Source organism: Sinocyclocheilus anshuiensis, unplaced genomic scaffold (genome assembly GCF_001515605.1).
Source record: "Sinocyclocheilus anshuiensis isolate Anshui unplaced genomic scaffold, SAMN03320099.WGS_v1.1 scaffold1609, whole genome shotgun sequence".
Lineage (NCBI taxonomy): Eukaryota > Metazoa > Chordata > Actinopteri > Cypriniformes > Cyprinidae > Sinocyclocheilus > Sinocyclocheilus anshuiensis.
The window spans coordinates 73,114-85,547 of NW_015540958.1; the positions used below are offsets into that span (position 1 = coordinate 73,114).

The 12,434-nt window shown below is 36.7% G+C and overlaps 1 protein-coding gene across 1 annotated transcript in view; it reads right to left on the reverse strand.

The window, feature by feature from the left end:
- Positions 1-12,434, reverse strand: part of LOC107689992 (transportin-2-like) — a 19,034-nt gene that overhangs the window by 3,662 nt on the left and 2,938 nt on the right. The window contains exons 5-18 of the mRNA XM_016488212.1: positions 12,383-12,434; positions 11,778-11,884; positions 11,455-11,588; positions 11,285-11,366; positions 7,669-7,791; positions 7,471-7,589; positions 6,362-6,422; positions 6,005-6,176; positions 4,175-4,327; positions 1,751-1,976; positions 871-1,042; positions 704-790; positions 513-620; positions 271-429 (exon numbers count right to left, since the gene is read on the reverse strand). Of these exons, the coding sequence (XP_016343698.1) occupies positions 271-429; positions 513-620; positions 704-790; positions 871-1,042; positions 1,751-1,976; positions 4,175-4,327; positions 6,005-6,176; positions 6,362-6,422; positions 7,471-7,589; positions 7,669-7,791; positions 11,285-11,366; positions 11,455-11,588; positions 11,778-11,884; positions 12,383-12,434 (1,755 nt within the window). The remainder of the gene's footprint in view (positions 1-270; positions 430-512; positions 621-703; positions 791-870; positions 1,043-1,750; positions 1,977-4,174; positions 4,328-6,004; positions 6,177-6,361; positions 6,423-7,470; positions 7,590-7,668; positions 7,792-11,284; positions 11,367-11,454; positions 11,589-11,777; positions 11,885-12,382) is intronic.

Below are 12,434 nucleotides of genomic sequence, written 5' to 3' on the forward strand. Positions count from 1 at the left end.
AAAATTTATTAAATATCTACATATATTAAATACTAAACTTATTTTAGTATTTCTAATATAATGTTTAAATATTTTATATATCCATATATGTATATACACGCTTATTAAATTTAATATTCAATAATAATCATCATTATTATAATTATTCTTATTATTATCATCATCATTCAGTGAACAACAGGTATTAATTGAAATATTTATCACTATAAAATATTATATTCAAATATTTAAAATATTTGTAATATATAAAATATATTGATTTGACCATACCTGCATGCACTGGAAGATCAGGGTCATGACGTTGCTGCGGGTGACCAGCTGTTCTACATGAGCTCCGAGTCCCTCCGCCAGACCGCTGAGCAGATCAAGGGCCACAATCATGAAGTCTTTATCAGGGGCCTCGTACTGGTCAGGGTGCTGGTTATACATCTGCAACAAAAACAAAGAAAACATCAAGACCGGAGGAATGAACCAAAACGACAACACGCTATGGTTGTTCATTCTCCACTGACCATGGCTTGAGCGAGGTTCTTCTGGACCAGGGTGACACAGCGCTGGTAAACTGGTTCACAGTATGGCAGGAAGCCGCTCTGTAGTGCTGTGGCCACTGAAGACAGGCACTAAAATACGAAAAAGTAACAAATTCTCTAAGACATTGCAGTTTTTGTATATATATATATAAATATTTGCAGAACTATTTTACCTCCAACAAAGGGAACAGATCCTTGTCTTCATCTTTTAACTCATTCCATTTCTGAATAAGAGGGGGCATGAGCTTTTGGATGTATTCCTGTTAAACAAAACGGTCACATTTAATTATGATTCTTGAACATTTTCCTCTTTAAACACTCAAAGGCACAGTGATCCTACTGGCTGGTTAAGATGGTGTCCGACAGAGTCAGCAAGGGTTCCGATGGCGTCGTAGAGGATCAACAGGTTCTTGTGCTGGTACTTGCTGAAGGCAAACACCAGCGTGTCCAGAATGAAGCTCAAATAGGGAACCAGCTCTGTACAGGCCTCCTCTTCCAGAGTCGCAAACGCACTGATGGAAGGACAAACCCAAGAATTAGCTCAACATGCAGATTCGTCTCCAGAAGCTCCAAAGACTGAAAGGAAAAGACTGAAATGCATCTAAAAAAAAAAAAAACACAATCTATGTTGGGTTTTCTTGGTTTGTGTTTAAGAGGGCTTTATAGCTGGTAAGGTTGGGAAACGGACTTGGACCAACCAGATAAACCAGGGCTCTACAGTGCGACCATTTCAGTCGCATTTGCGACTGAAACCATTGTGAGACTGGTTAACCAGCAAATCACCTTAGCTGGTTTATTATACCTAAATTTCAGTTATTTAAGCTTTTATATACTACTATAGTATCTATTAATATTTCGAATTAGCTTTTATATCTTCAGTTTTTATTTTATTTTTAAATTCCTGTGATCTTGTCATTTTGTTAGTTTTTTTCTATTTAGCTTTTATTTGTTTTAGTCACTGTAGTACACTTAAAAAAAAAAAAAAAAACTTAAAATTAGAAACCGTGAAATCAGTTTAAGCTGACGTTTATCTAACATTGATATTTTATTTGAATTTATTTCAATTACCAAAACCAGATTTTTAATAGATTTAGTCAACCATAATAATACTAAATGTATCAAAATATATCCAATTTATTAGTTAAAGGCTACAAAAGAAAGACATGGTCCAATTTAAGATCTGTTATTTCTGTCTGGAGGCTGTATTTTCTTTAACATACCTGCAGGCGGCCTCCTGAACCCTCTTGTTGCTGTCGAGGATGCGTTTGAGCAGCTCGGTCATGAGGGGTTTGAGGTAGGAGTCTGGCGGCTGGCTGACCACCCAGTGTGCATAGCGGCTCAGAGTCCAGCAGGCGATGGAGCGGACCAGCGCTTTCTTATCACAGAGACACTGGATCAGGTGAGGAATCAACTCCGGCAGGTACAGAACCATATCCTGCATACAGCCTGAGGACAAGAGAGAGGAGGAGCTCAGAAAGGTCATACTTGCATACAAAAATTTTTGCAGGATATACACTGATGTTCAAAAGTTCAAGGTCAGTAAGACTTAAGGGGATTTAATTTAATACACCCTTACTGAATAAGTAAAGAAATCTATCTATTTTAGAAAAGATTTCCATTTCAAAATACTTTTATTCATTTAATTCTGAAAGTGTTTTCACAAAAATATTAAGCAACCGTTTTCAACAATAATAAAATTATTTTGAACATCAAATCATTATATTAGAAGGATTTCTGAAGGATCATGTGACACTGAAGACTGGCGTAATGATGCTGAAAATTCAGCTTTGAATATTGTTGTTTTAAATTGTAATATTTCACAATACTTGTGACAATACTTTGTTTTCATGTTTTTATTACAAAACAGATCTTGGCGAGCATGAGGGTTTAAAAAAAAAAATCTTACCACCCCCCAAACCTTTGAATAGTAGTGTATAATATGCAGAGTACACAATTTCTTTTTTATTTTTGTATGCATGGAATATAAGGGTGGAAATTAAGTCATAAAGATTAAGATATGATGTTAATTATTTCGTGTATAGTTATAAAACTATACACTAAACTCTGCTATATTGTGATTTGACCTAAACCATTTTCAATAAATCAAATGACATCGAAACAACCGAGCGTTCATCTGTTTTACATTTCGCCTTTTAAAGAGATTTGCTAAGAGAAAATTGGAAATTTTAGGGGGAAAAAATGACTTCTTATTTGTAAAATTAACAAAAATCCTTTTTTGTAGAGATGCACCGATCGATCGGCCAGGGATCAGAATCGGACGATTTTCCTCATGATCGGCCCGGCCGGTCAGTCTCACTTCTTTCCGATTCCGAGCCGATCCGTTTTGTTACCAGCGGCACAGGCAATAACATCAGCTGCGCATTCTCGCTCTCTTCTCTCCGACGACGCCTTCTCTCTCACACAGGTCTCATTCGCTCCGTTTAAATAGTGCTTGTATGGCGCATAATTTTAGTCATTCAAACCGCAGGTTTCGCGCTTATACCAAACGCGTGCGCTCCACCGATTTATATTAGTGGAGCGCACAAGCCGCGTCTCAAACAGCTTGTGAACCTCAAATACCAAAATGAGTGGCTAACTGCGCTAAAAACATTCAAATACATACAAAATTATGTCAAAATGCCCGTCTTGGCGAGTATCCAGTTAAACACAGTCAGTTTTGGAATGTTAAATAGTTGAGAAAGAGAACGCATTTTGTGTAACAGTATATTGGGTCCGTGGATAAACTCTTAAAGGGGTCATAGGATGCCCATTTTCCACAAGTTGATATGATTCTTTAGGGTCTTAATGAAAAGTCTGTAACATAGTTTGGTTAAAATTTCTCTTATACTCACTTCTTCTGTAGATTAGGCTGGATCATGAATGATTCGCACGAACAGATGCATTTATGTAGATTATGTAGATCAATTCCCTTCAGAAACAAATGTAATCCACTGCGAGTTCAGCGGCTCAGATGTCAGGAGTAAATGACGACTGCTATGAACCTGAAAAACTTAGTTTCATAGCTCTCTTTATTCTATTGCATTTATTTGTGCTGTTGTTTGCCATTTTTTTATTTGTTCTTATTTTATTACTGACTTTTTACTTGTGTTTTTTTATGAAAATAAAACTTTGCATTGAAGAAAAGTAGATTTTTGTTTGTATATGCTGTCAATTATAGTTCTTAGAAAGAAAATCGGAATCGGCAAAAATCGGTATCGGCAGATCACACTAACAAAAAATCGGAAATCAGAATCGGCCAAGAAAATTGCAATCGGTGCATCTCTACTTTTTAGTGAAAACAAAACGGTGTAAAATATTGCCATACCCCTAATGGAACACCACCAGACTGATCTTTTGAATTTTACAAGTGACTATTTATTTTTTATTACAAACAAAATTGAGCTAAAAATGCAAAAATGACCAAATATGATGTAGCTGAATTAAATATGCTAAATGGTCACATGACCTCACTATGTTGCATACTACTGTTAAAAACATGAATTATTATTGCATAGAGTCTTAAACTGTAGGCAGTACACAGAACAGTAGGCAGTAAGCTGTATTCTAGCATTCGAATCAGAACAAAGCCCAGATTTAGCGCAAACGGTTACATTTTATACCTCCTTGCATTCATTGTCTTATACCTTCAGCGATGGCTCCCAGCACCAGGATGCCAGACTCTTTAACAACCCAGTCTGGGTGGAACAGCAGCTCCTTCAGCACTGGAAGCAGGGGGGGCAGCAACTCATCCCGAAACACGTTTGCCAGCACATCAAGGGCAGCCGCCGAACACTTACCTGCAGAGGAAATGCACATGTCGTACATGGGGTTAGATGTTTCACTCAGCACCAATGTAACTTTAGGCTTTGAAAGCTTTTTGTGGATCAGACAGTATGAATACTTGAACATCACTGACATTCATGACATTGAGTGTAATCATCTCCACAGAAAACACCAAGTATGTGAGCTAGGCATGGGCCGGTATGAGAACCTTAGATAAAAAACATATCACGGTTTCACGGTATCACGGTATTGCGATTACAGCTCTAAAATTTTATTTTTAAATGTCTGGGTAAAAAAAAAAAAATTTTTTTTCCACTGAACATTTTATTTTTAAGAAACATATAGATCATTTTGGAACAGTAAACATGTCAGGCTAAATAATTAGAATAAATAATTAAATTCTTCTTAATTAAATGCAGTCACTTAAGTGAGCCTAAACCTGCAGCTCAACAATAATCAGAACATAAATTATTTTCTGTATAAAAAAAAAATTCCCTATAAATGAAAAAAAATGCAGTCACTTAAGTGAGCCTAAACCTGCACCTCAATAATCAAAAATATAATCAAAACATAATTTCTGTAAAAAATATAATAAAAAAATTAATTAAAAATGCATGCATAAACCTGCAGCTCAACAAGGTTTTTGGAGACATGCTCGCTTTCTACACATTCATCTTTCAGTCCAAGTTATGATGCAGGAATGTTCGCCTTTACCGGATTAGGTTTGGAGCTATGGTTTGGAGCGGTGAGGTACGAGGATGTGTGCACATACACACATAAGGAAAGGGAGAGTGCGAGTGTCACACACACACACATACACACGCGCGGTCTCTCCGTACAACACTCAGACAGTGGCAAAGTTTTTTTTTTTTGTTTTTTTTTAAATGCGTGATTTTGAACAGATGTAAACAATGGCAGGGGGCTAAAAAGAATAGACGTGATACCAGCCAAATTTAATTATTGTACTAAATCGCAGAAAAGTAGGCTACAGTACGTACTTTAGACTGCTATTCCTCACTCTGTGAAGTAACGTGAGGGAGGAAACTAGTTGACGTTAGCTAGTTAATTAGCCATGTTATCTGCCTCGGTAGCAAGCCAAATAGTATTTATTTCAACACTGAAACAAACGGCGGGTGGGTCTCTGTCTTGATCGGGGGTGAAAGAGGGAGAAAACCGAAGATGACACAGATATATAGTTTATGTTCGACTTGGAAGTATTTATTTAGCGATCGGCGCTAAAACGTCATCTGTACGGAACATCATTGTGTACGGAACATGGTTAGTCTACGTTACCCGAAAAATTCCCATACGACAGACTTTCGAAAAAGTTCCAGGGATTAATCTCCTTCGGCCATCCTACACACAGGTGACTCTGACCGCTCGCACCAACCGGAGGGGGACCTACACACAGGTGACTCCGCTCGCACCAACCGGAGGGGAAGGGGTCATGTGACTCGCTACGCTCGTCGCTGCACAAAACTGAGGGAGTCCTGCACTTTCCGTCTTTGACGACACGTAAAAAAAACTGTGCATACCGCAGGAACGGTAGAACGGAAAATTTTAGTGGTTTTGAAAGTGTCTTTTCCAAACCGGAAACCGGTTATCGTCCCATGCCTAATGTGAGCAAACCTTGATTGCTGCTTACAAAAACAGGCAAAATTTCAGGTTGGTTTCTTTTACAAGACACTTACGTAGATTCCAGTCGGACAAACTGTCGTCGTCATCATCATCATCCTCATCACTCTCCTCTCCTTCCTCACCTTCATTGCCCTCGTGTCGAAGGGTGACGGTACGAGACTTGTGAAAGCGTGGCTTTATGTCCTGCTCGTTGTCCGGCACAGCCTCATCTTCCTCCACGTCACCCTACACAGGAAGCAGAAGGTCGGTGTGATGAAACAACTGGCAATTTTGGACAGCAATGACTGAGTCAAAGGCCTTGGGTCAGACAGTATGAATACTTGAAAATCATGGAGAAAATCAGGGATAATGTTATCATCACACCCGAGGCCAGGCTGGTGCAGAAGTTCTTGTGAAGTGAAGTAACTAACCTTCAACAAAATGATGTCAATCTCAGAGTACTTCATGCCGTTCACCAGAACAGGAACCAGTCTAAGAGAGATTAAAGACAGGAGGTGAAAATTGGACATCAGGACATTTGAAGGTATAGATGGATGTGATCCAATCACTGGGGGATTAAACAAATAATGAGAGTTTCTCTGACAATTAAGCAACGCATTAAATAATTTCTAAGGCAACAGGAAGGAAGTTCAGTTGCTAAATACCGTGCAACAGAAGAAATGTGCCAATTGAGATTCTGCTATAGCGTAGCTATGTTAATTTTAACATCTAAAAATGTCTAAATGTTTAGAGAGGGAATTTTTTACATTTATATAATTAATCAAAACAATTACAATAAATTGTAAAATCAAAACAGGAAAAAGGCTATTTAGCCATTTAAATGTCTTATGTTTAAATGATTTTTAAAGTGGAAAAAAAGCTAAATTTAAATAATTACATTAAATAATTAAGTTAATAAAAACAATGTGCCAAACAATTGAGATTCTGCTAGTCTTTTTTTTTTTAAGTCTTAACATGCATAAAATTCTAGCAAATGCTATTTAAAGAAATTCAGTAGAGTAAACTTACATAAATTAATAATAATTGTTTAAATTCATTTACATATAAATGTTTTTTCCAGAGAATGTGAACAATTTTTTTAGAGGCAAATATTTAGTGGCAATTATAATTAAAATCGACAATATTTACTTAACACACACTGGACTTGCTAAGAGTAATTTATCATTGCATTTTACTCTAAAGGCAAGAAAAACTAAATTCACACTACAGACGTTAAGCAGGATACTAATGCCCAGCTACGTTTTATGTATGCAATGTATGTAACGTAATGTATGCAGCATACCACGCTTCATTGTATAGTTTTATATGTTCAATATGGAACTACAACTTTTGGAGGGCTATCAAATGCATGGAACTAACTTTTGCCCCAATAATTTGTCCCTGTCTTCTGCATATCATGTCACAGTTCTGAATGGTTGCAAGTGAAGGGTGAGACTGTACATGTTTGTCAACTGAAGCAAACACACTTTTGGTGAGACTTATGACTTATGTCTTAAGACAAAAGAGAAAGGTCACTTACTGTGCAAGATGTCCAGACAGGACGTCCTTACAGATGGGCTGTTCAGCCAGCGTAAGCCAGAACTCACAGGCCTCCAGAGCCACGTTCTCATCCGGGTCCTGTGAGCGCTGCAGCATGTACTGCACAAACCGTCAAGTCAATCATCAGCATCTCTGACTGCTCAAGATCTACATCACTTCTGGGTCATCAAGATCTCACCTCAACGATACTGCGCATGTGAGGGATGAGTCTGTCCACTCGTACCTCCAGCAGCATGACCAGAGCCCTGCACACGTTCTTGCGCACCTCCGAGTCCTCATCTGCGGCCAGCGCAAACAGACTCTGGAATAACAGGCCAGGAGGAAAACAGATTAAAACAATGCAATTACAGTATAGCCATATTCAGACAGTAATGGTTTCTCATTGTGAGCTGATTTCAACATTTACAGGGGCTAGTCAGTGATTTTTGCCATCTGAATCAGGAATGTTGGTGTTTTACACCCACCACCAGTGTAAAAAGTCCCAGCCAAAATACCCATTGTTTTTTGGCACCAAAGTTGTGTGGTATTTAATCTGAGTATTTTAATTTCATATCTGTGAGTTTACAAGGGATCAGTCAAGTTGTTGTACAATAACTGTTGCACTTTGTGGTAGTGTAAACATTTTAAATGGAGACACTTATAACTGAAATACTGGAAACTGCTTGCAAAAAAATATAATGTCACTGCTTCACTACAGTTAGTAGGAGCGGTTTATTTTAAATATATATACACATATATACATATATATATACATATACATATATATATAGATTAATTAATCTAATTAATCGCACATTAAATCTGGCTGAGAAATTACTCCCAAAAGATAATTTAAAGTCATTGCTGTGTAAAGCATCAAACAGACATTACAAAAAGTAGCTTCAGCAAGAAATATTTTGTTTGATAAAATTGATTACATATACTCTTTTGGACCATGAGGGTGAGTAAATGACACAATTGTCACTTTTGGGTGGGTGAACTAAACCTTTAATCATTTATTTTAGTAATTTTATTATTATTACTATGGAAATATGAAATTATTTCTTTAATGAAATGATAATCTAAATAATAAACTAAAACTGCCAGTAGGTGGTGGTAAATGTCTTAATGATAAAGTCATCGGGTCATTTACTCATCCATTTGATTCGTTTAAATGGCTGATTCATTCATGAGTGAAGTAAATGGTCTATTGAATCATTAGGCTTGTTCGACTTGAAGCAGATCATCATCATCAGACCGATAGGTGTGTGACATCAAAGTACCGCGAGAGCGATTAGAGAGCAGACGGCTCTCAATGTACCGTGAGAGTGATTAGAGAGCAGACGACTGCATGCTTTTGAATCGCTCTCACGGTCCTTTGATGTCGTACACCGATCGATCAGTGGAGTACCGCTTCAAATCCAACGAGCCTATGGCCAATGGTTCAACATGCCAAATGGTTCACCCAATTCGTTCAAAACGTGGATTAAGAAATTAAATGCAGCTGCGTGTCGCTCGGAGACGAACAGGTCTGCTTTGTCTTTATATTTTTGTTGGCAAAACGGAGCAAAACAGACAACATTGTGTCTTAAATAACACAATATTAACTTCTTATTTATTGAACTGTTGTATAAGATCGGTATCACATTTGCACTCGTGTGATATTGCACTTATTGCTCGTGTGATATTGCTTAACTATATGATGTAAATATGAGACAAAAACTCAAACGGGCACTTTTGCCCCATATCTTGAATTTTAGGGACATTCTAACTACGTTCTCTAGGCTCCATCACGCAGTGAGTTGTTGCCCTGCATCATATTTGATCTGTATGAAATGTCAGATGACCCACGTAGGTCTGGGGCTGGGCAAGTGCATTAAAGGAGTTAATAATTTTAACGAGTTATTTTTCACCATAATTAATCTAATTAACGTGTTAAATTACCAGCCATATATATATATATATATATATATATATATATTTTTTTTTTTTTTTTTTGAAATAACCCATTGTTACATATTTTTTTTTTTTACTTTTGAAATAAGCCATTGTTACGGTAGGGATGGGCGATATGGGCTTAAAATATATCACGATATTTCTGGTATTTATTGCGATAACGATGTCAATGACGGTAATTCAGGGAATCCTGTTTCTTTAGAGAAAAGTATTATCTTTCCTATTTTTACCCTAAAAAGGGTGTTGTGAGCATTACTGAATACACACTATAATGTAATGACTGTTTAATTCATACTGGAAGCCGGAGGGCAACCTCGAGCAGAAACTCCACATATTCATCGCAAAAGTAATACTACTGAGGAGGCTCCATGAAATCCCTAATATGGACAAATGTAGCCAGTTATCGCTGAATAAATCACACAACAGAGATAGAAAAATTTTAACCGATGAAACTTGACAAACATACGATTGCACAAAATATATGGTTTATCTGTGTTCTTCAAGCAATCTTGGGTATTTTTTTATAAGGAAAGTATATTTTTAATGCAATGCTAATCGACATAGCCTTTATCACTGTATATAATACTATCATTCTGTAATATGAATCCACGTCTGGTCACAAAAATAAATTATTACAAACACTCATATGTTAAGTTAATTTGGAGAAAAAGCATGTCAATAAATGATATCTTTGTTGAACAACAGGTTTGTAAACGTGCTCATACACATGCAAAACTGTATCGCACACGTGCTACTGTAGCACATTCAGACCGATTTTTTGTGCACTGTAAAGCCCTAACCAAACCAGTTGTAAAAGGAGCTCCTCATTTAGCGATAAACTCCTCAATTTCACGTCCGCCTTCCACGATGTCGCTCCGTACGGTCGCACACAGAAATGTGTCAACAACTAGGCTTTATCGTTATTATCGTGGGAAGACTAATTCTTATCGTGGGGAGAAATTTTACCGGAATATCGCAAACGATAAGATATCGCCCATCCCTATGTTACGGTATTCAATCATTTTCCAATTTTGAAATAGGATATTTAAATATATAATTTAAATAATATTTATAATAATAATAAAGATATTTTCATGAGTAATATTTATTAAATGAAATGTAATTAAATTTAATCTGAATTCTTTAATTGTCCAAGCTACTTTTCAACATTTACAGAGGCTGGTTAATGATATTATTACAGTCCAAATCCATAAAGTCGGTGTTTTTCTCCCACATTCATGTAAAAATTTCCAGTCGAATTATCAACTATTTGTGAGTTTACAAGAAAGGATCAATCCCAAACAAGGAGGGAGATTTATTACTAAAATGTTGGAAACGGTCCACAAGAATATTAGTTCTCCAAGAAGAAGAAAAAGTACATTTCGAAATGGACTTTTACGGTGTGCAATAAATTTAAATTTATTATATACCAATTATATAAATAAATCATTTTAATGGTCGAACAAGTAGCCAGGTCAAACATTTACTGTATGTTAATAAGAATTTGCGTTAACCTTCCACGTTTTTAAAATCCATCATTTGAGATAACACAAAACAGAAAAACAATTAAACGATAGCACATCAATTTTCTTATTTTGAATTAGGATATTAAAAAGAAAAATCAAATAATAGGATATTTTTAAAAGTATTATTTACTAAATAAAATATTAATTTATTAATTGACCAAGCAATAATAGACATTTTGTTTACAGATGACAATCATGTGACTAACCACTTGACCAGCAAGTTCTTGGGTTCATAGTATCACACAACACATTGCTATCTGAATGAATGGGTTTTATGATTCAGGTGCCATGCAAATTTATTTCTTAAATCTATCACGTTCAAACTGCAGGTACCTCAATAAAGGTGTCAATGTTGTCCATCAGGGCTTGTGCTCTTCCGATGATAAACTGGTTCACACAGGCAATAGCATGAGACCTAAAGACACACATGAACAAGCATAAGATTCCCAGAAGAATTTAATGTAACACGTGAAAAATAACTATCCATCCTCTCTCAGACTGACCTGATCTTGGGGCTGCAGTGTTTGAAGAACTGCAGGAACTTGGGAATCATGATGTTGAGGGGTCGATTGAGAGCGTCACTGTCCAGGAGCTCAGACGAGTCCTCGCAGATCTTCTGTAAAGCTCCAAACGAGCCCTGCGTGTGAAAGAACGAACCAAGATACAAGTCACACAACTCAGGAACATCTCTAGATCTGATACAGAAAGCACCATGGCCACTTTCCCTACGTCTTGAATCATTTCCAAACACATTTGCATATGAAAATGTGCACAAAATAGAAGGGGGAAAGCAGGAAAAGCAGATATGAAGAGGCAATGCACTGACCTCACAGATGTTGTAGTCCTCTGAATTGAGCATGTTGCACAGCTGAGGCAGTAACTCTGGCCATGTCTGCAGCTCCCCTTTGGTGGAAATCGTTGTGATGAGGATGCCTGAACACAGACAGACAAGAATCAGCACATATAAAATTGAAATATTTTCACTGACTGCCCATAAAGTTGATCAAAAGTGACAGACACTTATAAAGTTACAAATATTTCTATTTCAAATAAATACTGAACTTCCTATTCATCAAAGGATCCTGGAAAAAAACACATCACAGTTTCCACTAAAACATTAAGCACATTAATAACAAGAAATATTTCTTGAGCAGCAAATCAGCATATTAGGATGATTTCTGAAGGATCATGTGACACTGAAGACTGCAGTAATGATATCACAGAAATAAATTACATTTGAAAATATTAAAATAGAAAATAGCTTCACACTTTAATTACATTTTCACAATATTATCGTTTTTACTAAATGCAGCTTTGGTAAACAAAAAAATACTTTTCCAAGTAGTTTTTAAGACTGCATTCACAAAATGCGATTTCTAGCTAATAAAATTCAGTTCATTGGCTTATTCTAGACCGAGCTGGGAGGCTCACCGATAGTGGCGCGGATGAGAGGGGAAGGGTCTCCGATGTTGTTTAAACATTC